Source organism: Anopheles stephensi, chromosome 3, assembly GCF_013141755.1.
Source record: "Anopheles stephensi strain Indian chromosome 3, UCI_ANSTEP_V1.0, whole genome shotgun sequence".
NCBI classification, from domain to species: domain Eukaryota; kingdom Metazoa; phylum Arthropoda; class Insecta; order Diptera; family Culicidae; genus Anopheles; species Anopheles stephensi.
Genome location: NC_050203.1, coordinates 31,553,656 through 31,579,923, shown reverse-complemented (window position 1 = coordinate 31,579,923; position 26,268 = coordinate 31,553,656). Strand labels below are relative to the sequence as shown.

The 26,268-nt window shown below is 46.9% G+C and overlaps 2 protein-coding genes, 1 long non-coding RNA gene and 1 other non-coding gene across 14 annotated transcripts in view; 2 read left to right on the top strand and 2 right to left on the bottom strand.

The window, feature by feature from the left end:
- The window catches only part of LOC118509505 (calcium uniporter protein, mitochondrial), a 127,338-nt gene that overhangs the window by 72,188 nt on the left and 28,882 nt on the right, over nt 1-26,268 (bottom strand). For all 10 annotated transcript variants that reach the window (XM_036050163.1, XM_036050171.1, XM_036050172.1 and 7 more), the window contains one exon: nt 23,612-23,858. In XM_036050163.1, the coding sequence (XP_035906056.1) occupies nt 23,612-23,858 (247 nt within the window). The remainder of the gene's footprint in view (nt 1-23,611; nt 23,859-26,268) is intronic.
- On the top strand, nt 3,832-15,977 carry LOC118509507. 2 transcript variants are annotated; one of them, XR_004905889.1, is made up of 3 exons: nt 3,832-4,019; nt 4,091-5,274; nt 15,840-15,977. It is a non-coding gene; the product is annotated as an uncharacterized LOC118509507 (long non-coding RNA). The 2 variants fall into 2 exon arrangements; XR_004905890.1 differs by having other exon boundaries at nt 4,067-5,274.
- On the top strand, nt 20,780-23,183 carry LOC118509506 (protein javelin). The gene is made up of 2 exons (XM_036050173.1): nt 20,780-20,893; nt 21,242-23,183. Exon 2 carries the CDS (start codon nt 21,343-21,345, stop codon nt 22,357-22,359), a length of 1,017 nt encoding a protein of 338 aa, XP_035906066.1. The 5' UTR covers nt 20,780-20,893; nt 21,242-21,342; the 3' UTR covers nt 22,360-23,183.
- Trnah-gug lies at nt 25,658-25,729 on the bottom strand. Its single transcript has one exon. It is a non-coding gene; the product is annotated as a tRNA-His (tRNA).

Genomic DNA, 26,268 nt, shown 5'->3' with positions numbered 1-26,268 from the left:
CAGTCGGCCACAGAACGCTTCGCTGCATACTAGACAGTCCGGGCGACACCGACGACCGGCACCGGACATTTATCCGCAGCCTCTAGCGCGCCATTTGCACCAGTTTTTGGGAATCGGTTCGTTTCGACGAGCCTCGGCAGGTTCGCATTGACGTACCGGTGTACGAATGTTTGGCAATGCGATGCCTGCATTTGGCTGCATTGTGCACGGGCCCTGCGTTTGCATATTGCACCCGGTCGCATTGTTGCTGAACGTGGTGTGCGTACGTGGAAATGCGGTAATAATTCATCAGGCCGTAGAGAGACAGAGCGAGCGAGCGTTAGTTTCGGGCGGGACATCCCCTATTATGAATTGATTTCCATAAGCTCTTGGCGGGATGGCGTAAGCGTCCGAGTACTCGCCCGAACCTGGGGACGTGCATTGTGGAATATTTACATATTTCGGTCACAGAAATATGAGCAGGAAGCCTAAAACCCATGTTGACTTGGGTAAAGGTGTGAAGGTCTAGGCAGAGGGAGCTTAAATAAATCACCGGCCACATCTCGTGTTTTATTGTTTGAACGTCATGGTTTTCTATAAAGGTAAGGAATGTGTACCGGAGCACATCGGTAGCAGAAATTCCTTGTTAAATATTATTTTCAGCCAAAAAACGCCGCAACAAGCAATGAGCGGGAATGATGTCTGAGCAACTCATGTGTCATCATGTCGTAAACAATGCGCTCAAGTTCATGTCACACATACACCGAGCTTCCCGATTCCGATACGGAAGGTAGCAATTATGTCGTTCTGCATCGTGCCTCCTGTATGGCTTTATGACGCTGTCTACAATACGACACTTCACGGGTGTTTTATGAGAATTTTACGATATCCGATGCAGTATGACAAAAACCTCCATTGCCACCGTCAGCTGCACTGCTACAAATGGGTGGCCGGCCGTACACCGTTTGCATGCGCTGACTTGTGTCATCCCGCGCGACAGCCATCGAGATTGAGGTGCGCGACCATGACACTGTTACAGGGGTTTCGGATGTGAAATAGTATTGCTTGAACCACCACTTCTGGATTTGGTGGTAGAGATGGAATCTGTGGCACTTAATCGATTCTATTCAAATTGTTTTAGAATCTTGTCAGGCATTTTTTGACTACATTTAACTACAAATATAGCTACAGAAATAGATAACGGATTCAACTCGAATGCTCGATTTCTTCGTTTGAAAAGGATTGCACTGTGCTCCAAGTGCTCTGAAGTCAAATGGCTTAGTAAATTTTAAGGCAAATTAATTTTGATTTAAATATTGCATAAGACTCAAAATTGGCGATACGTCTGCAATATCATATTGCTCAAAGCCGAAGTTAGCTGGGAATCACATTGACGACCGAAAGATAGCAAAAGTGCTGTTAGTCGCTCATTTTCAGTGATTTTTGCACGGACGAACTTGTCTCAGACATGGCAGACTACTTTTGTCCTTTAACTTTTTGAATCTTTAAAATTGCCCTGTCCGTGTAGAGCAATGCCCTGACCCCAAGGTCCAAACTTCACAATAAAACCTACAGGAGTAAAGGCATCAAGATTCATCAATATGTCCCTTATGAGACATTTGGTTTGGTTACAGAAGCGAGAATGTACTGTTTAACTCTAAGTAGATATGATCTATCGTCAGAATGATTATCATTCTCATCAACTTATTTGCTCAAGAAACTAATAAATTTTCAATTTCTTTTTCTCGGCCACTTTAAAAATAACTGCTAGAAATTAATTGATAACGCTGTAGTACATTGTCGTACCTTAAAAGACATAAATCAACAGAAGGTAGACAATTGTAAAAATAGCTAGGACTTAGGGTCTTCGAATGAAAAATCGTTAAAAATTAAACTGGCAAGCATTTAAATCTTTTAAATCATTGGTGCTTCTCCAATATCAGGATTCAAATAATTCCAGGCCCCAGATCATAGATATTGTGAAGTAATTCAAGTTCGACTCGAGAATGTTCAACGTGACTGCTAGAATATCCCTCATCACTCTGAAAGGAATCCAGAAAGAGTTCTAACATCCTGGTTCGTCGCGAAAACCCTGTAATACATTTTAGAAATAAACCCACAACCCTTGAGGTAACCTGCAAATACTGCAATGAACATCCATTTTGAGGATGACAAAGTTTGTTTAAAAATAACTCCAAGCAAAAAAAAGGAACCCTCTACCTTGCACTCAAAAAGATGCTGAAAACAGCACAATTTGCGGGACAGTACCAGCGGACGTTACAGCAACCGGAGATTACCACAATCTTACCGTTGGTAAATATTTGCATTCTGATAGAGGAAACGGTCGTCGCAGTTACAGTTCCGTGCGGCAACTTGCGCTAAGCATACAAACACCGGCGTACTGTGTGTCGTAAGTATCTGTATCCCCCCACCCCATTCGGACGCAGTTGACACTGTTTATGCGCGCCGCCGCCTATAGCCTTATTTGCTGTGATTTCAAGTGTTTCAGGTGTGGTGTAAAATATAACACCAAATATTCCCCAACACGGGCAGGAGTCATAAAACGATTACTAAACGAAACGAAACGTTGGCATGATTCCTGGACAATACATTAAAGGGTGGAATGTGCCTGATTGAAACGTGCTGCCGATGGGGAGCGTGGATTTGAATGCAGGGGTTTCTGTTTTCTCACAAGCCAAATCCTCAATCTGCCCAATCCATTCCCTACACTTCCAGAGTAGTAACTCGCAAAAAACAGCGAACCGTGACTTGTTCAACCATACGACGGTTGAACAGCAGGTGATAAATTGCCTCGGAGCAACACCGAACCCATGACGACCGTTTTCCTTACCTGGAAGCTTTTAAATTGATTTTAACGACAATTTAAGCGAGCGCTGCTGGTGCTGTTGAAACGAAGTCATGAATTGTTTTACCACACATACACTTTCAAATATCGACCCGCGTGTAACGTGTGTAAAATATGTTCTTTCCATTATTCGTTTGTAAATTTTATTCCCCCCCGGTTTTCCGGTGCCTTGTGCTCTGAAGAAATGCCAGAAGGATGCCGTGAATTTCGTGCCCCAATCTAGCCCAGTCTCCCATTTTCTTCCATGTTCCAAAAAAGACTACGAATCTATGGAGCATGTACGGAGGACTAGCGTGGCTAGTGCTTTTGAACTAACGTCGAGTTGCACGAGGTTAGCTTTTGGCTACTCTTCACTCTAAAAACCCCTCTCAACCGTTCGTTTCCATTCTCGGCGAAAGTGAGTAGTACCGTACGCTACCAACCAACGCGAGTTCAAATGCTCATGCATCGGAAAATGAGCTTTTCTTCCGCTTCATCAAACACTTTCCTCCATCTTCAACGCTGTGCCCAAGTTTCCAACACTCCCTAGAATGCACGAGAAGTCCCCGAGACGTTCGGGGTGTCTGACTCACGTGACATGAGCATCACCAACTTCTGATACAGTTTACGGACCCGAACCTCGAGCGAGCATCGGTAGACGAGCTCGCTCGAAAACGGTGCAGCAAAACACACGTCAGTGTGAGCATCTTTCAGTTGTGTGTTCCGCTAAATTTCGGGCCACATCGGCATTCGTCTGAGCTGAAGGAATGGTTTTAAGTTCCTTGGCACCCCCCACTTTTGGCAGTCTGATGCCATCTTTGTTGCTCCATTGCTTCAACACAGTACGGGAGAGGATGGCATTAGATGTTTATCACGAATTCTCGTAGACGGCAAGGTTGAAACTCATCTTATCAGGGCATGTAAAGCAAGACTACAACCATCGTACCAACTAGATAACGAGCTGTTCTGTTCCACTGCTAAGTTTCTTCCAACCCATTTCAAGATGTCTGATTTGCATGCGTTGGTGGTTGGTTGTGCTGGAAGTGTTTGTCTGCTCAGTGTGATGCAATCTCATGCAAGCTGAAGCGAAAACAAGTTACGTGTGCTTTACATATTAGATGAAAAACTGTTTGACCATCCACTTCAATTAATATTTACCACCGTTTGTTGGATCAGAATATTCAGAATATTCAAGGTATGTGAATTAAGTGATCTACAGCGTCATATATTTATCTATAGCAGATCCGTTCTAATTTATTACTCTAGCGGTGACTCTGTGAGTTCTAAAAAAGGGGAAAAAATACGAAAACACCCAAACAGAAACACGGTTCTATGGTTGCGACTGCAACGGAAACAACACCTGACCGTCATCACCACCTGACGGCAATGTTAATAGGGGTGAACGATGGAGAGGTTGAAAAATTAGCCACTAGACGGTTGAGCAGACCCCTTGTCAAAATTTTGCCGTCCGTTTTGAGATAGGAGTTTATAAATTTATTTTAAAAAATTATTTAGTGGTTTAGGGAATATCAAAATAATTTAGAAGTAAGTAGTTAATGGTGGAAAAAAATCAAATATTTTAAAATAAATTTAACTAATTCCTAAGGACAAGAAGGTGTATTAGAACAACCGTTTAAACGCGTAGAACACAGCAAAGGTTACATCAATTACATCTCACATGACGGACGTGCGTGTTTTTCCCTCGCTTTGAGCCTCCGACCGTGCGCGCCCAACACGTACAAAGGCCAGCTGAAAATTACAAACATCTCCACCGAGCCACAGTCAATAGCCATCTCATAGCCACAACTACGCACAACCCCTTTCTAAACGAGTGAAAGAAATGGAAAACAAAATGTTCCCACACGGCTAACAACAAAAAAACCCTCACACCCCCGAGTGACCACTGGAAAACTGAGAGAAAAAGAGAGAGAGAGCACGAGATAAGAGATACAGTAACACAACACAACCCTTCCACCTTGCGTGTGCGTGTGGTGGTTGTAAGCGGTTGGCTTTAAGGCTGCGCCCGCGCCGGAACGCGTGCGGCTCCGTCAGTACCGGATCAGCATTGCGCGAACACAGTTCGCCGTAGTCTTCGCCGCGGAGTCGTTGCAGTGGAGCAAAACCGCTAAAACAAAAACAAAGCACGCACACACACAAACCCAATCGAAATCCCGCAGTGCGTCAGAGCAGAAGAAGTGTGAGCAAACAGGGGTGGAACAACGGGTGATCGGGTGGCCCCCGATCGACGACAGCGATGCACAAATTTGCATCCGCACGAGCGCATCACTAATTATCCGGTGCATTATACCGTGGCCAGTGGAAAAGGGAAATTAGTTAACGGCTAAGCGTAAAAAAGGGCCAAGGATCGGAAGGAAAAACGCGCGCAACAACTCGCTGGGTGGTGTACAAACAAGCAGACGGAAAATTCACCGTGAGGCGTGTATGTGAAAGTGAGTAAAATAGGGTCCATCTGGAAGGGCCGTGCAAAAAAGGTGATGTTGAATCGGCGATGAGACAAGCCCTTTATTTCCCGTGGTTAATTGGAAGATTGGCTGCTTTTCACCGGCCGTGATCGATCGATTTAGCGGCGGTGGAAAAAAGGCTTTTCCAGGCATGGAAAAGCTCGTGTTACGGTAGTGCGTGTATGTGTGTTGGTGTGTGTGAAGAACGCGTGTTCTGTGGTTTTTCGGTACATGTCGGTGTCCAACAGCTGTTTTGTGAAGGAAAGAAAGCGGGCGTAAAGAAGAGCAACCGATAACAAAAGCACCATCGCGCCCGTCTCCTCTCTCCCGAAAGGCGAGAGAGGAAGTGCATTGCTCTGGTGCAGTGGTGCGTGAAAAACACAACGGCCCCCCCTGCCTGTACTACGCTTTTCCGTGCGTTCCGTATTGCGAATCGGGCTTTAAAAAGCAAGTGAAGTCAACGGTATTCGGTACGGAGAACACGCACAAATAAACAACACGCTGGAGTGGACAGCAGGAACGGTTGTTTCCTTCCTATGCGGCGTGTGTGTGTCAGTGAAAGGAGAAGTTCCTCCTCAGCAAGGAAGGAGGACAGGGGGAGAGGGTACCAATTTGTTCCATGCTGTTACTTGGAAAATGCATTCGAAGCGCATTTGTGGGTGCACCACACTCTCGTCGAGATTTGCGTGTCGCAAGCGAAAAAAGTATTAAAGAGCTGGCGGAAAAGCTTCGATTTTCCCTTTCACAAAAACCGACAAAGAGCGTGGCGCATGTTTGGTCGTGCTTGTTCATTGCAATTTTCCGGACGTTTAATATTAAGAGAATAGATGGATTTTAATGAGTTTTCGTTTATTAATTCATTGTTCTATCGATGGAAGGTTAAAACCGTCGAGGAGTAATATTGAAGAGGTGTCCTCACTATGAGTTTTATGCCTGGAGAAAAAATAACTAGATATAATGAGGCCTGCCTGCCTCCTTGTCAACGTCTTCGAGTGTTAGAACATTCATTTACTTGAGGAGTATTACAAAGCTTGTCATTGGGGACAGGTTTTGGACCAGAGCTTCTGGTCTCTCAACAGTGTTCTTTAACCTTAAACTACTGCAGATAATGATTAGGATTGCCGATATGAAACTTAGATCCCAAGAGCAACCGTCTAGCACTAGTAGTCAAACATGTCCTGGTCAAGAAGGGTATTGACATACAAAACTTGACGCCCTTGTCTAATACGTAGTCCGTATCCATGAATAAGTAGATCGAGCTAACTAACCCCAATCTTCCGCTATCGCTTGTAGAAAATATCTTAAAGACCGGTGTGTGTGTGCCGCTGATCGTTCAGACTCCAAACTGACCTCAAGGATTTTTACCCCTTTTTTTTGGAAAATTGTATCAGAAGACCACAGCGAATGTATGATGTAACCAAGACGAACTAGTAACAGATCTTCAAGCAGAACTGGCAGAGCTGGAACAGTTTTTTAAAGGCAGCCTTGGCCAAAGTCCCAAATCTTTGTTTTTGTAGAACTCTTCTACGATGTTAAAGTCATGAAAAAAATAATGGAACAGATTATGGTCTTGACGTCATTCTGGGACGAGCCAACTAGTAGGGTTATCGGTACTATCCAGCATAGGGGAGTCCCGGTGGTAGATGCAATAGCGGGGCCGGTCTTCACAAGGCAGGATCGGAGTTCATATAATATATGGGCCGTTCTCTCATATTGAGGACTGACTATCCAACTATGCCGTATCAATAAGTCTAGTAAACAAGAAATCGCAGTCATGACCTAAGTCAGTTCGTTAGACCAAGAAAGAAGAAGATGCTAAGGGATAGAATTAACTGCAGGATTCCAGATATTTTGACAGGCCAGGATCTCTTCAGATTGCAGTGCCCTATCCATCACCAGCATTAATATTTTCACTCTCATTACCATCCAAGTCGGTCTTTTTTTATTTTAAAACAACAATTTAACCTTTAGTTAGCCTTTATCCCATTTTGCATTTCAAAGAACATAAAATTGAATCATTTGTACCATATAAACAAACATCCAACTGTTGAGTGCAAGTTTTTAATTAGCTGCATGCGCTGCAGGGCACACTATCATTTGTCACTTAGTGCAACTACTGCTTATTAGCACCATAAACGGAAGCACCGTCACTGATAACTTTGTTCATTATAAGTTAACCAAAACCAAAAAAAAACGCATTTTTGTGGAGTTAAGCCCACGGGCTAGACTTTTCCAAAACCACAATCCGGGATTTTTTTAATTCCTCGAATCCGCTCACACTGGTTTTGCGGTGTGCAGTAGTTATTTTCTCCCATTTTCTATCGACCAACCTTTTTCTTTGGGTGCAACAAAAACGATGCAAGTGATGGAAAATGTTTGTTTGCAGTGCAAAAAAAAATGCGATCGCTACGGAACGCTAATAACAGAGCGAATCGGTGGCCGCGAATCGGGGAAAATGTGGCGCAAAATCAAGGGCGATCGTGACACAGACACAAAGCGCTTGCGGAAAGTAACAACAAAAAATTGCACATTGCATCCTACCAGCGGGAAATGGATTGGGGCGACGTGAGTGAAAAATTAATTTCTAAAACACTCGAAACTGTGGTGGCGAACTACCGTAACACACACACACCAAAAACCCAACTAATCCAGCACCGAAAAGGGTTACTGTCCTTGTTGGCGGGGAAAAGCACCCGGCGAGGCTGTGGTAATTAACGAACTTTTTCGCCGGCGCTGCCGCCACCACCAACCGGATCAAGAACACACACTGACAGCGTTCGATGGATGTTGTGCACCCTTGCACCGGAACGTGTAAAACGTTGGGCCGTGTTGCGTTGGGTAGCGCGCGACTCTCTTTTCTGCATGTTTTGTGCATGGTTTTTGTGATCGGATTTTTTGTGTGTATTTCGTGTTCGTCCATTTCAATATTTGTTCACGACACGATAGATTCGCTTACCGAACGGTGGTGTCTTGTTTTTCCCCCACTAGCACTGGGTGCTTTCCATTGCGTTTTTGCTGTGTGCTTTAATCGCATCACCACAAAACCAACCGCGAACGGTTCGACGAGATTCAATGCCATGGCGATGTGGAAAAATGAATTAATTCAATGTGCAATAAACCGAACCGAAAAGAGAAAAAAACCGCTAGCAACCCCCACACAACTAATTGGACACCATTGGCTGAGGGCGGACGGTTGGTGGAAATTTTCAAACGTTTGGAGGTTCTCGAATAGAAAGAGAGAAAGGAAAAATTTCGCACACGGCGGTCAGTATTTGGCGGCTTTTGGTTAGCAATTTTATTTCCAACCGACGCGAGAGGCTTTTCCACACCGGAATGTTTGCTGTTGCATTCGAGAAATGTGAACCGGGGATTTGATGTTATGGTGTTGGCTTCAGTTTTAAATTGATTAGAAGCGCAGCACAGCAAAAAAGGGGCATGAATTTACCAACATTCTACCCCCGAACCATTGCATTGATTAGCGGAAACCATTTGCCCGCTTTTAATTGCTTTCGGCACGGAAAACCTCAACCTTCTGCGGTGGTTCTCGCGCGATGGAAAACGGCAACTCTTTGAACGATTTTTAAACTAAAATTGAGCTGAAGAGAAATACAGTTATAGAAAGAACAACAAAAAAAACGGCATGACGACTTATTGTTGAAGTCGCCAACGTCAGAGGTGGAGTGACACGCTTCTTTCGCCTAATCACACCGGGAAACTATCAATTCCTGCTCGGCCAAAATTACCGTCATCAGATCCGCTTCCGTGGCAAAGGGGCACCCCGGTAGAATGAATTTGCTTTTCTGAACCTCATTCGAATTATGTTTAGCAATAACTAAGTGGTCATTCACGACATTAAAACAAGCAAAAGTGGGACTCCAGTCTTTTTCTAATCCCCCCTCCTCATTGCATGCTACCGGTCACGTTCCAGTTTTGCAAAGTTTCACTGGCACTGGGTTTGCTAACGTTCCGGGTCATTTTTCATTACCGTGTGTAGAGTGTTCTTTTTCGAAAAACGAACTCGCGGTGTCGTAAAGGTTTATGATCACGTTCCGTGGTGTTACACGGCCGTCAGGAGAACAAGTTTGAGCAGGATTTGGCGTGAGGCTTACTTCCGTGTTGACGAGGCGGGACTTTGAAAGGGTTGGTTCCCGGGCAAGACGGACATCCGTGTGCATCAGGGGTGTACAAGTTCTGTTTTGTTATGCATCATTAAAACGGGGAATATTACGATAACGATCAATGGTTTGACGAATGGTTAACGATTTGATAATAAAGCGAAAGAGTTTCAACAGATGTTGTAGAGGCTACAGAAGGTTACCCTTGGAATGACATTTAAAATTGGCATTGTCGTTAGAAGGAGTAGAAAAGACATTCAATTATTTTAATTTGTGATGTAGTATTTGACTTAACGTTACTTAAAAGAAATAAATAAATCAGCTAATTTTAATATAAATTTACAAATCATTGTCTGAAGATTTTTTATTTGTGTCGTGACAAATCATGAATACTTTCCTTTTTCAAGTTTGTGAATATCATTTAAAATTGCAAATCACGACTCAGTTTTTCTAGTTGAATAGTTAATAAGCAGCGAAAATCTATATCGAAAAAACAATAGACAATCAGCGATCATACTTACTCTCTTATTACTTTCCTTCCCCTTTTTGATGTTTTAGTCATCCACACACACACACAACAAAACCACACACTTTTATTAAGCACGTGTCGCGAGAGGCCAAACGCGTGTCCGTTTTCAAATAAATTACCATAAAAACGTGACCGATCGATCAACATCATCGGATCGACATGAAACGGGAAGGGGAGGAAAAAAAATGCCCATATTGTCATGTGATCCACCACAGAGCTTATTATTTCGAGCTGCCGGAGTGTGTGTGTGTGTGTTTCAGTGGACACAGCTTTGTGGACAACGGGGAATTAAATTACTCTCGTACAAATATTGGTTTTCGGTTGTTTTTTTGCGAAATGTACACGGCGGAAATTGGGTTTGAAATAGATTTTTTTTTCAGCGAGCTTAGTACTGCCGACGTAAAGATAAGCTTCAGAATATGGTTCTTATTTAGCCTGCTCAATACAGATTTTGGATTCGTGGTATGGTGGTTAAGGTGAGATTCTTTCCTACGGTCATGGTCATGGTATTAAATCTCTCAACTGGACTATCGCCCAGCCAGGGACTGCCTTCTAGCTGTGTAAGGCTTACAATTAAAACGTCGTTTATTATGACCTTGTAGGATGTTGTTGAGTTCATAAAGTTTTTAAATACCCAAATATTACATAAAAAATCCTTGCAATATTGTTATTCTAGCTTCTCTTCTTCCTTGGCACTAACAACCTGGAAGTATCTCGGCCTGCCATTTCTCTCTGGCTTTTTGTGACATGATTTTACCCGTAGACGAGCAGACAGCCTTGCGTACGGGTGGAGGTGATTCAGATGGGATTTGAACCCCGGGACCTGCCCCCTGCCCTGTGAAGACCGGCGCCGCTGTCACCTCGGCCATTATTCTAGCATAATAAGAAAAACTGACAACAAGGGGTTTAAACGGACTGAGCTCTTCGTCCCTTTAATCTTTAATGCATTCGACAATTCAATTCGCTTTTCCCCGTACAATGAATAATGATAATGATTTTCGCAACGATTATTGTGCATGATTTCCATTCTTTACATTTACATTTCAAATCGTCGTGATAAACATAGTGCATGGTCTCCAAATTTGAACTGGAAAACTGAACCTTTTACCTTTTCACCCTTACTCTGTCGAAATACCCCTCTCTCGGTCAGGAGTAAGCTACCCGTTGGTTCGGTTAGTACTCAGCGGTTACGTTTAAGCACCGGTTGTTCCAATTTTTGAACGTTTACATGGCAATGGGGGGGTCAGTAAATCCGGTTCTCCACCATTTTTGGACAGAACTGCATAGCGAATAAGTTCCAATTTCGATTCGGCGCTAGCTGTGGAGTTTTTATGCTGTGTGTGGGCACTGTTGCGAGCATCATCGCGCATACCCGATGTTATGGCTCAACGGACACAACAGCGAAACCGACACCGGTGAACTCGGTGGTCCAAGTGGAATGTGGCTGGAGACTCCCATTTTTTGATGATGAATTGAGGCGGTAGTAAAAACACACCGGGCCGGAGTCCGTCATCGATCGGTGGCGTGAAATTGATTGGATTGATTTCGACATTCAGGTCGCGTATTATATTAGAGACGGTTGAACCGCGACCACGGTGAGATATTAAGAGCAGGAAGTCAAAGCTTACGCATGGCGCAACTTTGCCGGTCGTCGGAACATGGGCTTTTTGGTGGTTCATTTTATGTACATAATAAAAGCCAATATATCATTTTAAAAATAAAAATGAGTGGCTTACTCAGTTTGCTGCTCAACATTAGCACAGCTCAAGTGACCAACTTCTCATTCGTCTAAAAACTTTAATAAAGGCAAACAAAATCGAAAAAAGCACTTGACACAAAAGAAATGCTTCTAAGTCGCATAAATTACTTTCCCTTCCGTTCGTCATAAATATCGGATTAAATGCGCGCGATTCGCGCAAAACATACGAAACAAACCCCGAAACCGTCGGTAAGGGACAAACTCCACTCCATCCATCCAGTATATGATTTTTTGTTTCTGTGCGGCTCAGAGAAAAAGAATCAAAATGTCCAGAAAATTGGGGACGTGGGTGCCTTAAAGTTCGTGCCAACCATGGCCGATGGTCCCGGGCCGGGGATGGTCCCCCCGGGGTGGAGAAAAGTTTGCCAATGTGAAGTTGCTCACTTCGAAACGGTTTGCCACGCCACGGAGACAGTTGCAATTGCAAAAGGTACACAGGCTTCCTCTTCTTCCTCTGGTGTCGTCACGAGAAATGTTTCCGGATATCATTTGAGAACTTCAGTTCAGCGAAACTTTTGGTCACTCGGGAACGAGCCTTGCCTGCTTGTGCTCGATGTTTCGGCCCAAAGATTGTCTTAGTGACACAATATTATTCGTCTTTTCTGTGAAGCCAGAAGTTTGTGTCCGTAACAGAGTGGTGTGGAACAGGGGTCCCGTAATCAGCTTTAACGAGCAGCGCTCTGTCCCGCTGGCGCCCGGGTTTTTCGTCTGTCCACCGTGCACATAAATTATCAAACCATCGCCGGCATCCAGCGTTTGCCAGGTCCTTCGCGCGACTGTTTTATTACACCGAAAGTTGCCCAGTTCTGTGGATGAATGTTGAGTCCTTTTTATGTGTGCCGAGTCATCCCGAGAGCCAGGTGGGGCTGGGAGAGCATTTTGTTAAAAATAGATATCAACTGAAATTTGTTTCCCCCTTTTTTGTTGCTACCAACTGAGGTACGGGACTGGTGATTGTGGAAAAACATAAACTTTTCCCGAATAGAAAGAAGACCATTTTAACAAAGTCCCCCAACATAACCCTGCTGCCTAGTCTTTCGGGGAAGGTTATCACTGTCGTACGCAATGGTGCTACGATGAGCGAAGGATTTTTAACTGCCTGTGACAGACAGAAGCTACAGCGATAATTATTACGATCATCGTCCGTTGCTATTTGCACAACTTTCCAACCTTTTTCTGCTGGCTCATCTTGAACCAGGGAGAAGGTTTCTGTGTGTTTGATCTTGTCATTTGCATAGCGCCCTTCCCCAACGACTTGCTGATTGGTGTAATTAACGCAAGCTCTTGGAAGCTGATCTGATGCTCGTGCTCGTCCTGCCCGACGAGCCCTGCCCGACAATCATTTACATCGCACCGGGGGAAGTTTCGTGACCGATCGATTATCCGGTCCACCAGCGACGGAGCTATCGTTCGTCAAGGGCAACCGCGTAGCGACGAAGGTCGTACCGTCGGTCGTCGGATGTGGGTCAGGTTAAACTGCCAACCACCGGACAAAAACGATAATAGCTAACGAGAAAGTTCCAACACTTTGGTTTGAAGAAAGTTGTGTTTGTGTGCTTTTTTTCATTCTTTGCGCGCGAGGAATGCATTTTGAAGTTCTTCGTCAAACATAACATCACGAGTACGAGGACCCGGTACCTGTTAAACGTTGAGTTGAGCAGCAAAGAAAACTTAAAAAAAAGCGATGACTCCTTACGCAAACGCTTGAGTCAAAATAAACAAACCATTTAGCATGCACCAGCCAAAACCACTCCCCCCTATTTTGGGGGTTGACTCATCGTGGTGAGGGGGAATACAGAGATTTTATACTATTTTTTGCCTGCCCTTTACTCCAGTTACAGGATGAGAAGTTAGTGGTGCTAGGGTTGTTTTAATATGCATTTTAATGTTTGCCCTATTTTTGATTTCTTTTTTCTAAGTTCTTTTTCTTTACAACCGGCTGCCAACTCCCGGTGAAGTAGAACGATACAAACAGAGGTGACCACGGACCGGTCAGAAAGATGATAATTTGTTACTCGCCTCGTCTGACGTACACACTTCTCGTCGGAGGGTCGTTAACTTCTTTCGCTGGCGAATGGTCTAAATTGAGCGCTATGCTAATATTTAGATTGCACCGAAAATCATGTGACCTGGAAAATCAAGTCCGTATAATTTACACAGCACAATCTTTGGGAGCAAACGGGAGCGTTATCGTAGTCTGGTGCCTTGAAGAAGTGTTGTATGCGAATGTTCGGTTTTAGGCAAGCGATTGTCATCTTGCTTTGCGTCAATCTCAGATATATTTTTTGCCATAGTTTTCTTCAGCCATACTTCCAATATTTCAAATATTTTTGTATATCCTCTCTTCTTGGCCTAACATTGACCGCTTGGGTCTTACCTGCCATTTCTGGCTTACTAGGCTTTATGATACCACGTAGTTGGATAGTCAGTCCTCAGTCAGTCAGTAGACTACGGGGTAACGGTCCGGATGAGATTTGAACCTCGGTCTTTCCGTGTGAAGACTGGTGTCGTTGCCTCTAGTGCCTCGACCACTAGACCGCCGCAAGATTCTAGAAGCAATATTAAATCTATCCCAAAACGCCACTAGAAGATACATTTCTCCAGAGACTTCACTTATCCGATGAGTGCAAATAAGTCAATTCCACTGCTTTACATGCCTACCAACTTAATTCAACTCCAACCAACGCTCAATTCATTAAACGCCATTTTAAAATTCATACCCATATTCAAATACTTTCACCACAGCTAGCGCCACTGCTAGTCTCTAGTCACGTTCGCAAGCCGAGCGAATTAAAATCCATATTTGATCTACCACTCACTTTTATACGCCTTTCCTCCGTCCAATTAAAATTGCCAACCAGGCTTGCTGCTGGAGGCACACGCACCAGCAGCGGTTGTTAGTGAATTCTTCGCGCAACGTGATCATCATTAAACCCAATTTGCAAAGCAGTAAAGCGTTACCTAGGAAAAAGTTTTTATCGACGGTCAACAGCCCTTCCATGGGGCCGCCGTCTGCCATAAGGAAAAGGCTCTGGCACTTTCCAGACATCCTTCAACGCTTTTCCTTTTCTTAGATCGCGTGTACACCAACAAGTACAATGGCGTAAGTACACAGCTGTTTTCGGCCAAAAGCTCACGCCAAGTGTTCGTGCCATGATGAAATAGCAGTTCGATAAAAATAAAGCACACAAAATTTCGGTTTTCCTTAAACTCGAACATGCGACATGCACCTACGGCCACCAGGAGAAACGGAAACAATTGCAAGCGCATGCACGGTCAGGTTTACCACCGGGTGCAAAAGGGCTAGCAACCCCGCAGCCGAGCGCAGCAGAGCGTTTTTCCGAGGACGTTCCTGTCCGGTGGTTACGGTGCCGTCGGTCTGGCCACCGCTTTTGCGTGGTGGTGGTGACGTTTCATTACGATGGCGGAAGCATGCAATTTGATGCTCGTGCCCGTGTTCCGTCGGAAGTTGATGTCACGGGTGGGGGAGGTTAATCGCGGCTGCTGCTTGCTGGAAGTGGTTACGCTGTTCCGTGGTGTGGGTCAGATTGGAGGGCTTGCCTGAAGCTCTAGAGGTCTGAAGGTCATTGGAAGGTGTATTTCGGGGCGCAAAAATCTAAAACCAGCTATCAAAGGGGACGGGAGTGCGCGCGCGCACGCACGAGGTAATTTGCATGTCCAAAATGGAGTGCTATAGAAAGGTTCTGCGAGATGATGATTTTCATGTTGATGATTCATGTGACTTTTGTGTGGACAGTCTGTCAACTTCGTAAGCACACAGCATGTGACAGAGTGAGATCGTACGTTCGATGCATGTGTAATTGGATTATACTTCAACAAAACAGAGCTCAGCACATTGTCAATAGTACAAAGTTGTCCTGAAAGTCAGTTTTGTTGTGATGGAGATTCAGTGTATCAGGAGCTTTCTTGGGAAATAGGTCTCTGTGCCTCTCTTAGGTTAGCTGTGCTATTAATACCCAATCATACATAATTTAAGACAAGTATTTTAAGTTATTCACGAAGAACAGTCTGACTTTATAACTAAGTTGTTTCTTGTGAGAATAATTGATAGTCAAGGTTTGCTACGAAGTGCTTGCCAACTCCTGTGCTAAAACAACTTCCCATCTCTCTTCTTTTCTCTCTCGCGCAGAAATTCCGACTCAGCATCGAACTACGTGGACCGTGTGCGCATCCGTGACTCGTCCAACTCGTTCGGAGGGCCGGGCCGAGGATCCGGGTGGCGTCAGAAGTCCCTGTCGAATATAGATCTACCGACGAGCTACCGTGGCATCGCCGGCGGCATCGGCGGGGGCATCACTGGCGGTGGCTTGGGTGCTGGTCAGTTTCGCTACCGCGACTATGACTCAGGACTGTACGATCTATATTCGCGCATAGACAGCCGCCGCGAGGAGTACGAAGATCTGTACGGCGTCAATCCGAAGGCGGCGCGGGCAAACGGTGGCGCTGGTAGCAGCGGCAACAGTGGCCTCAGTTCATCGGCTGGTGCAACAGCTGCGGCGGCGGCAACATCCGTACCCGGCACCGGATCACCTGCCGGGGGTGGCGGAAAGTCCGGCGGCAAGAAGCGACACCACCGCAGCCAGGAGGTGATCGCGTACGACAAGTCGTCCGAGCACGGTGGCCACAGTCACCATCACCACCATCATCATCATCACGGCTCGCAGCAACAACAACAGGGTGGGCAGCAGCAGCAACAACAGCATCAGCAGTTCTATAACGCCGATACTGGCGAAGCTTGCAGCTTGCGCCGTACCCGCAGCCTGGCCGTAATACGCGAGGAGTCGTACAACGATCTTCATCTTCCCGGACGTGGCGGCGCCAGAAGATCTCAGCTAATTCCGAGAGCGAAGCTGATCGATAGGAATTTTTTCAAGGAACGGTAAGCATTCTAGCTCGAGAGCAGGGTTCTTCTTGTGTATTCAAAACACATTCACTGATGTCCTGATGTTTGTGTTCAGTTTTAGCTACATCTACGACGACAACGGGGACGTACCGGAGACACCAGAAAGTGACGCCAACGGGTACACGCTAGCTCGCCGGTTCTCTTCCTCAGCACAGCAGGCGACCGGAGGTCAGCAGCAACCCTTCCCTTGGCACACGGACAAGAGCGATCTTGATTCGATCGATTCGTCCATCTTCAAGCACTCGCTGCACCAGCAGAACAGTTTCGACGGCAGTCGTCGCAATTCGATCCGCAGCGATTCGACCAAGTTCGTGTCCAAGGTTGAGGTGCACAGCCAGTATTCTGGCGTGTCCGGTGGTAGCAAGTCCGACACAGGCGTCGACGCCGACCTCAAGCTACTGGACGATCTATCGCTCCGTGAAGAACCGACGCGTGGTATTGGTTCAAAGCCTATCGCAACGCTTGACACGGTACGAAAGCGTACCGGAGCAAGCAAGTTTGGACCGCGGGACGAAGACGAAAGCGGAATAACGATCATCGAAATCAAGGACAGTCAGGTGTCGCACAAGAGCTCGAGCGTTATCTCATACGATTCGATCTACCTGTCGTCGGAAAGTGACGAGAAGGAGCTGCTGGACGAGCAGCCACCAACACCGACCGACGACACTCAGAGACGGCGTGGCAAGGAGGCTCTGATTGAGGCTCAGTTTGAAGAGTACGAGGAGCTGTTCCACGAGGTAGACGATCTTGAAAGTACCGAAAGTACGATCGACACGCTATACGGACAAGTGACAAAGCCGAAACCTAAAATCGTTGGAGTGGAGCCAAAGAAAATCCATCCAAACGATTCTTTGCGGCGTTACACCAAACACAACACCGGTCGCAGTACGATCGAGCGGCTGTCAATCATCTCGAATTTGAAGCTGAGGCAAGAGTTCGGCACTGATCCACCGTCTCCAGGGAATCCGATCAGCCGAAAGGATAAGGCACTGCAAGCAGTCGACAGTGATTATCAGTACAATTCGCTGCCCGATGCGGACGTTTGCAAGATCCTCAGAAACTCGGAGCGCATCGATGCAAAGCTGAGACGGATCGCCGACAACGATCACGACGGAGACGCGGCAAGTCGCAAGCGTGAGTTTGATTCACTGCCGCGCCTCAACAAAGCGAACCTTAACCTTACGCGACCTCCGTCCGACGAGGACACATCGCTGGAGGAGTCCGATAAGGGAGCTCCCTCGATCGAGGTGGTTGAGACGCCAACGAAGGAAGTGCAGGGCAAAGTGTACCTGCCGGATCTAGGCGTTGAGCTTGACTACGAAAACTCCGTCGTAGCTGGAAATAGTGATCAGGAAAGTGACATCACTATCGTTGCGCCGCAGGACAATTTGGAGATACCGACACCTGCGATCGTTGTAACGCCGGCGGAAGGAAAACCGACCCATTCGTCCGTCATCTACTCGACCTTTGCGAGCACTGTCGGCAAGCAGACCACGAGTAAGATACACTTTGAAAGCAAGGAGCGTCAGAAGCCGGAACCAGACGCACTACGGGAAGTTCGCACGAAGCTTAAGCCTGTCCCAGCACAGCCAAAGGTACCCTTGGCTCTCGCACCGACCGTTAAACTCGGCGGCAGAAAGGTTATCGTTGATGAAGTTGCGGCCAAAGCGGTTCAGCGTGAAAAGGACTTAGAGAAGGTGCAGGTACCCAAACCCGAACAGGTTGGTCCAGTGGTTCCAAAAAAGCCTCAGAAAGAATCTCAACCCGAAGAAGCGTCACCTATCGGTATACCGATCGCGAACGGCAAAGCACCACCCGACGACCAGGGAGACCTTCCACCAACGGAAGAAAAGCAGGGTAGCCCAAAGGTAGACCATTCAAGTCTGTTTAAAGATACGAACCCGTTCAAGGAGCAGGCTCGCCGGGAAATTAAGCATCGCGTCAACGACCGTCCCCTGTTCAAAGGTGTGCGACGGTTCAACAGCACCGAGAACATTTTCACCTCAACACCGATCATCGTCACGAAGACCTTCAACAACTGCATCAAAACGAACGAGGTCAAGACCAAGTCGTTCGATTCGTTGATCGTGGAAAGCAATCAGTGTGATAACGGGAACAGAGCAAAGATGCCACGACCACAAGTGATACAGATCGTTGATTCGAAGCAGCAGCAATCGGCACCACAGTCCGTTGCAAACAGCGGTGCCGATACGCTGCGCAAGACGTCCAAAAATGGACAGCAAACACAGCGCGAGTTCCTGCACAAGGTGGACTCTGTCCGTAGCTATTGGTCCAAGATGCTGGACGAGGTGGAACAGCTCGAATCGGAGGGTGATGCCATCCGTACCGAGGAAGCACTGCTGAATGCAAAAAACGAGCTACTGACGAGCAGCGTAGCCGCGTCTGCGGCCGCTGCTCCGGTGGGCTCTACCGTGCCCTACCAGCAATCGCTGTCAAAAAACGGTAACGCCGAGCGGAAGTCCAGCATCGGCTCGGCGACATCGGAAGCATCGGACAGCTCCAGAAACACCGGCTCCACTAAGACGGCGTCCAGCGGCCAGCAGCGTCAGTCGGCGGCCGGCCGCAACAAGTACTCCACCTACCAGCTCGACAACGACGACGACCCGGAGGACGAGATGCGCTTCCAGAGCTTCAGCCCGACGGTCGAGATAATCGAGCTGGACGGGCACAAGCAGGCGGCGCTGGTGAAGCCCAAAAATGCGAAGGAGCTCGACTTCGACCACGTGCGCTACAAGGTGATGAAGTCGGAGATGTTTCAAAAAAACTTGCTGGTAAACCATCGGAAAGCGGCTCAGTTCGATGGTTTAATGCAGTACCTACAGGATTACAGCTTCCAGGAGCTGCTAGCTCACAACAACGTTGTAATCATCGAGCCGGTCCGCACCAAGATCGAGAAAATTTCGGAAAAGCCGCCCCAGGCCCCGGCGGCCGTCTGTCGGATCACGAACGGGGCGCTGGGGGCACCGGGCGGCAGGCGTCCGGCCGGGACGACCACCGCGTCCGGCATCAAGAAGCACTTCTTCTACCATCCGATACGGGTAAACAAGGAGCTGCTGGACGAGGAGCTGCCCAGCCCGGACACGGTGCGCAATGTGCGCAAATTGTTCGAGGGCACATTGCGGCTTGGAACAGCCGCCAAACAGGCCTACGAAGAAGCGAAGGCGAACGGAACGGCAGGTACGTTTATCATGCGACTTCCCATACCTCTAAACTACTGTTCTGAGCCAAAGCTAGGGCAGGATGCCCTCCGCATGTACTATACAATCTGACCCAATTCTTCCGAAAACCAAACTGTACATCTTATTTCGCCACGCAAGTAATCCAGGGGGGAGAAAAGGAATGGAGATCCTTGTCTTGTCTTGATAGTAGTCTCTTGCAAACATACACACGAAATGATGGAAGAGTTCTTCTTGGTCACTTACTCCCCCCTCGCTGCTCCTACCCTCCCTCCCGCCTCTCCCCCTTCTGCAACAAACATTTAACCTCACGTATCTTCTCTCTTCTCTTCCTTCACGTTCTCTCCCACTTGTTCCAAAATGTCCCCCGATTCCTGCCCATTCCCTCTATTCCCGTCTGTGCGTCCTTTCTTTCTTCAATCGAATCTTCAATCCTGCATGTATGTCCCCGTCCCTGTCCATCCCCCCCCTCAAACTCCCATATTCTGCACGCACCCCCAATTGTCCGTAGGCATCCGCAAATGGGACTCTGCCAGCCTGTCGAGCGGTGTATCGTCCAGCGGTGACCTAAGCTCCCCCTGTGACTGTGGCGAGAATGAGCCGGGTGGTGCGGCAGTAGCAGCAACCATGGAGTCACATCTGTCCGGTGAGCTGGAATCGCACTACGTCAGCCAGGACGTGCTGGAGAAGATACGCGAGTGCGGCTCGACCGTCACCTACTACGGTGGCCGTGTGCTGGACAAGCGCACCGAGCACATCAGCACGATGACCCGCGCCATTATGCGGGAGATCCGCGGCCAGGATCGGCAGTGTGGTGTGTGTCAGCCGCACGGCTGCCTGCGGCACACCGTCGATGATGAGGACGAGGAGGAGGGCGAGGTGGACGAAGACGAGGAACGGGAGCACGGTGGGCATGCACACGGTTGCCCCGGTAGTCTACGAAGGCCGTTGGCTGGCGAGCGGGAAGGTGGATTAGGTAACGCCAGCGTAATGATTCTCTGTTGCGCGTACAACTTCATCAAACACTTCATCACCTTAGTCTAGCGAAGGGGCACGTTTTGTTGTAGCGTTGTGGCAATGTTTGTGAGTGACCTAATGTCTAAAACACGATGCGTTTTTTGTATCGGGGCTTTGCTCCTGTGTGCTTTGTGTAAATTATTGTGTTCTAGTTTGTATGTAGTTTCAATCACGTAGCTATCACGTTCGTTGTGGAATGAATGACCCCGGAAAACCCCGGACACCGTGACCTAGATCACACATAGTTGTTACCGGAAGATGTCTTGTACCTTCCCAATATCCTAGAAATACTGACAACGAAAGGACCCTTTCCAACGCATTTGTAACTAACAACCAGTGTGCGAGTGTATCGACGAGTACTCCTCGCTGTTCGCCCCGCATTAACGTTTTCCTCTCTATTTCATCCCTCCGCAGGTGTTAAATTCAAGCTGGTCAAATCGAATAGCTGCAGCAGCCGGCTAGAGTTGGCCGGTACCGGTAAAACACCACCCGATCTGCTGCGACCGAACGGGCGCATGCGCGGTCGTCACATCCTCCCGGAGGAAAACTCCACCCGCTGCACGGCCGAGGCGACAATCGAGGAGCCGGAGGAGAGTGTGCGAGATATGGTCAGCAGGCTCGAGAGTGGCAACGCCACGCTCACCGCACGCACCACCAACAAGCCACGCATCATCGAGTCGCGGTGCATTGAAAAGTTCGAACACGAGCCGGCCATCACGATCAACAGCCAGACGACGGTGGAAGGCAGCCCGCCGGTCGTCAGTGACCGCAAGTCACCCAGTGTGGAACCTGTCACCGTCAACAATCACATCAACGTAGTAGTGCACCCGATCCCAACCAATGGGTCCGTACCGCAACCACCACCGATCCCTGGTCCGCTACTAATACCTCCGCTACTAAGAGGAGGTCCAGCAAAATCGTTACCGGCCAGCGAGGTAACAACGACCGTGCCACCTCCATCAGCGACCGGTGCCACCTCGATGGAACGTCCACCCAAAGTTTGCCGTAACAAAAATGTGGATCTTGCGTTTGCGGCCACCATGAAGCAGCTGGTCGGTTTGAATGGGAACGGCACCGTTAGGCCACCGTCTGCTGTGAAGAAATCTCCCTCCCAGGTATCGGTCACGGTGGAATCGAACGGTCAGGATGCATCGCCACCCGACAGTGCACCATCGAGTGCTGCTTCCGTGACAAAAACGGTAACCTTCAACTTCACCAACGGGACCGAGATGGCAACGCCGGCGAACGGGACCGAAGAGTCACACCACACGAACGGAGCACAAACGGTGGACCAGAGCGAGAATCTTCGACCGAGCGCCATTGCCGAGCAGCGCAAGGTTGACGAGCTGACGTCCCCCAAGCTGGTGAACTGGAGCAGTATCGGACGGTTCGACGAGCGGCAGTACTTCGCCAACGACCGAAAGCTGATCGAGAAGCGCAAGTACGACGACATGGAGTTCGAGGAGTTCGAGGTGCTCGATCCGAACGCACCGCCGCCGTCGGAACACTACGACAGTCTCAACAGCAAGTGAGCGGTCGGTTCGGATTCCCGCCCCGACGGCTGTACGTATTACACACGGAAGTATTTCAATCCAAACGTGAAGTTGGAAAAGCGTAACCAAAAACAAAGGACAGATTGGGGAGAAGATTTAACAGAATGCCACACCAGATGCACACGTTTGGCCATTTAGTCAGTACGATTATCGCTTACTCTTATTCGTCTTACTTTAGCAAAACTAAGCTTAACTGATCGCAGCAAAGAACGGACTCCATGCTAACCTTACGTTGACTCCCATTTTATGGCCAAAGCGCACTTTTAACCGCTAATGTGTACTTCGGGAAACTAACACTTCCCCGCTTGTGTGTTTTGATAGTTTTACGCATTTTTAATCGTCCCGACGCGAGATGCGCCTATTTTAATCACCCAACTCCTATGTACATACGCTACCGTATTTTACCAGTTTCGTACAAGCACCCATCTACGGCAAAGTGTGACAAATCCTGGTGAACATGATCAATCTCATCCCGGCAGTGAAAACAGTGAACCCTTTAACCAACGAGAAACGCACGGCTAATGTTGAAAGTCTATTTATTCGCGAATTACGCCTCCAAACTCTTCACCGCACTTAAAAACTAGCTGGTGGAGAAGGTTTCTAATTTTACTCCCTGGAAGAAGAAGAAGAGAAGCCGATCCACTAAACGATGACCAACGATTTATTATATATCGAAGCAATGGAAGCCACTGGCTGGACGAATATTCCAAAAACATACAGTGTAGATTTGTAGACGAAACTACTTAGTAACATGTTATTAAACAAAAGTAATCTGGAAATAAAATACATTTATGGTTAAACCAGCCTTCGCTTTGCGTTTGGTTTCGTTTTGATTTAAATATTTTAATTTAAACATTCAATCACAGGGAAACGTAAATTCCCTCGAAATCGCTGTAGAATCCTCAAGCGAAGTAGAATATCGCATAATTTGCTCTATCGACTTTTAGCCGCATCCGACGTGATTCTGTTAAGGAAGTCAAACGCAGGTGCCCGTTTCGCAAGACGCAGCAGCTCCAGGAACCACACACTAATTAAGCAAGGAATCAAGTTGATAGCATCACTGCAACGCTAAGATTTAATGCAGCGCCATATTTTCTTTCCAGCAATCCATCCAATCCGGTTTGCTTTTCATTCAGCGACACTCGATCAGCCGGATACAGTGTTGAAATTTGCATTTCGGCGCCTAAAGTGCTGCAATCGTGCTGTGTACAGTGCTACACCTACTGCCTACCTTCTGGAGCATTGCTGATGGTCGTGCTGCTGCTACTACTACTGCTGCTGCTATTTCTTCTGCTGCTCATCGTCATATCACTGTTGCTGTCGCCGCGATGATTGCTGGAAGTGGTGCTATAGTTGCGACAGGCTACACTTTCGATGATGCTGGGTTTGCGGGTACTTCTGTTGCTTCGGTTGCTGCATCCGCTGCTGGCTACTGTCGCGCTGGAGAATTGGCGCCGGGCGCATACAATCAGTGTCTCCTGCGAACAACAAAAAAACAATCGTTGGGGAAAATTTTAATAAACACATCACTTACGTCTCCGAGATGGAAGCAACACATTTAAACTCTTTAGAACCCTTTAAAATGCTTCCATATCTAGCTACACTCCAGTGCTGCAGTGAGCAAGGGAAGAGCATCAGGCAAGATGTAAGAGGCAGCTAGTTTTACATTTAATAAGTCTCACATTACACGCTCCAAGTGCGCTACACCTACATAACCACCGGGAGAGCAGTTTATCTTCCTTCCTATCGGGCTTCATCTCATCGCATTAAATCTCGTACGCTTCACCGTTTCGGACCGTGTGCAACGGGATAAACCATTCATCGTTTCCTTCAGCGTTGGGCGGTAGTAGCGCGGTTAAACTGCACGGCACAACTTCCCACGAAACGGAGCAGCATTCGGCGGTTATGGTAAATTGTGGTAAAGTTAGTGCACACCTAGGAATACCAAACTCATTTCCGCCCATCGGCAGAAATGCTGCCCTTGCAAGGCAACAAAGTAAACCCTGATGCTGCCCTGAAGAGTGCTTCGGAACCATTCCTTCATACCTGGACATTTCCGTTGTGGGTTGCGGCTGAAGCTGAAGTGTTTTCCGAAGACACTTCAGCGCTCTGATAACAAAGGATGTTTGAATTGACCGAAGCGTGATCGTAGCGAAAATAGCAGCCAAGAAACGACCACCGTTTGTTTTGCCAGGCTTTATGTGCCAAACACATCAGACAGCTGCTGATTTATGTTCACACAAAAGAAAAAAAGTTTTCTCGATTCAGGAGGAAATAAAATAAAATTACTGCACAGCAAAAGTTTTATCAAATCCAGAAATGACTACATAATTCTAGCTTGAAAAGTAGTCAAGCTCCCGATAACATCATCCCTGCTCATTACCATTCCTTTATTAAGAACGTATTATACATAGAATTAGAAGTTTTCCACGTGAATTACTCACATGCTTATCGAGCTTATAGCCCACCTGGCTGGCAACCGTTTAATAGAAAGCTATTTTCTTGACCTTCAGCCATTATGCCTGGCCCGAACTCTGAAAAGGGATATTAAATATTTATCATAATTACCCAATCTACTACACTCGGACACACACCGGTGCACCCGACAGCAAAACAACCACACAACACTCCTGTGGTTGTGATTAATGAGGGGCTTTGCTCGCGTGTGTGTTTGTGTCCGTAGAAAGGACACTCACTGAACCATTTCAAGGGGGTGTTCCATGTTCAGCCGCTCCATTCCATTTGTGTGATGTGTGGCTTAGGGGTCCGAACGTAGGGTGGATTAGCGATTGACCCACATTGGGAAAGGTGAACGGTTTGAGGCCAATCTTTGTTGACCGCTCAATCAATCGGTTTCCGTGGTGTAGTGGTTATCACATCCGCCTAACACGCGGAAGGCCCCCGGTTTGATCCCGGGCGGAAACAATAGAGGATTATATTTTGCTATATTTTGTACAATAATGCTTCGATTATCCAAACACTTCGGTTTGATATTGCATTGTTCGGTAGAAAGGAGCTTATTCACGATTGTTAACTCGTCAGTTGATGGGAGCTCAAAATTGAACTACCAGATTTTAATTAATCGATGGAAATATTTAGTTGTTAGTTTTTAATCTTTGACAAAGTTGTTCAAATTCATTATTTATGAATTTACTTCATGATTCATGCAATATGGTTGTGGTAAAAGCTACCGTCAAAGTAAAAGAAAAAAAACTTCAACATCTTCCGTGACAGTGTTATTTATTACCGACTGCTGTTGAGCAGCTAGTAGCAACACTGCCGTGACCAGGATTCGAACCTGGGTTACTACGGCCACAACGTAGGGTCCTAACCACTAGACGATCACGGCTTTAGATGCTTATTTTAAAGTGACTTTAACAAACCATAATGTTCAACTGCTTAGGGTTTCATCATTGGTTTATATGCAATACTTTCGTTCAAGTAAGCAATAATTTAAATCTACACCACAAGCAGAAAGACTTCTTGCAGCAAATCGAAAACCAAATAGGGTCTATTATTGAGGTTCGGTGTCTTTTTATGTAGAGTATAAATAAACATCAGCAAAACGGCTTTTCTAAAAAATAAAAAACTGAACGTGAGTTTCCACTAGGGTAGGTCCTAACCATTGGAAGATCGCGGCTTCAGATGATAAGCTCAAAGAGGTTCAACGAAACAGCTTAATAGGCCATAGAGCTATTCGTTCCTGTACAAAGCCTTTCTCTAAGTAAGCATTTATTTGAAATTATTCATAACTTCGAAATATACAGCGCACAATAGATCTAGAAATTACTAGATCTTCATCTCCTTCAATCATTGGAGAGTATTTTCAAAAAAATCCTGTGCTCAAACGACACAAAAATACATCTTCCGTGACAGTGTTATTTATCC

What these genes read in the sequence shown, in the direction of transcription:
- LOC118509506 (XM_036050173.1), top strand. Translation starts at nt 21,343, where the DNA reads ATGCGCGGTCGTCACATCCTCCCGGAGGAAAACTCCACCCGCTGCACG.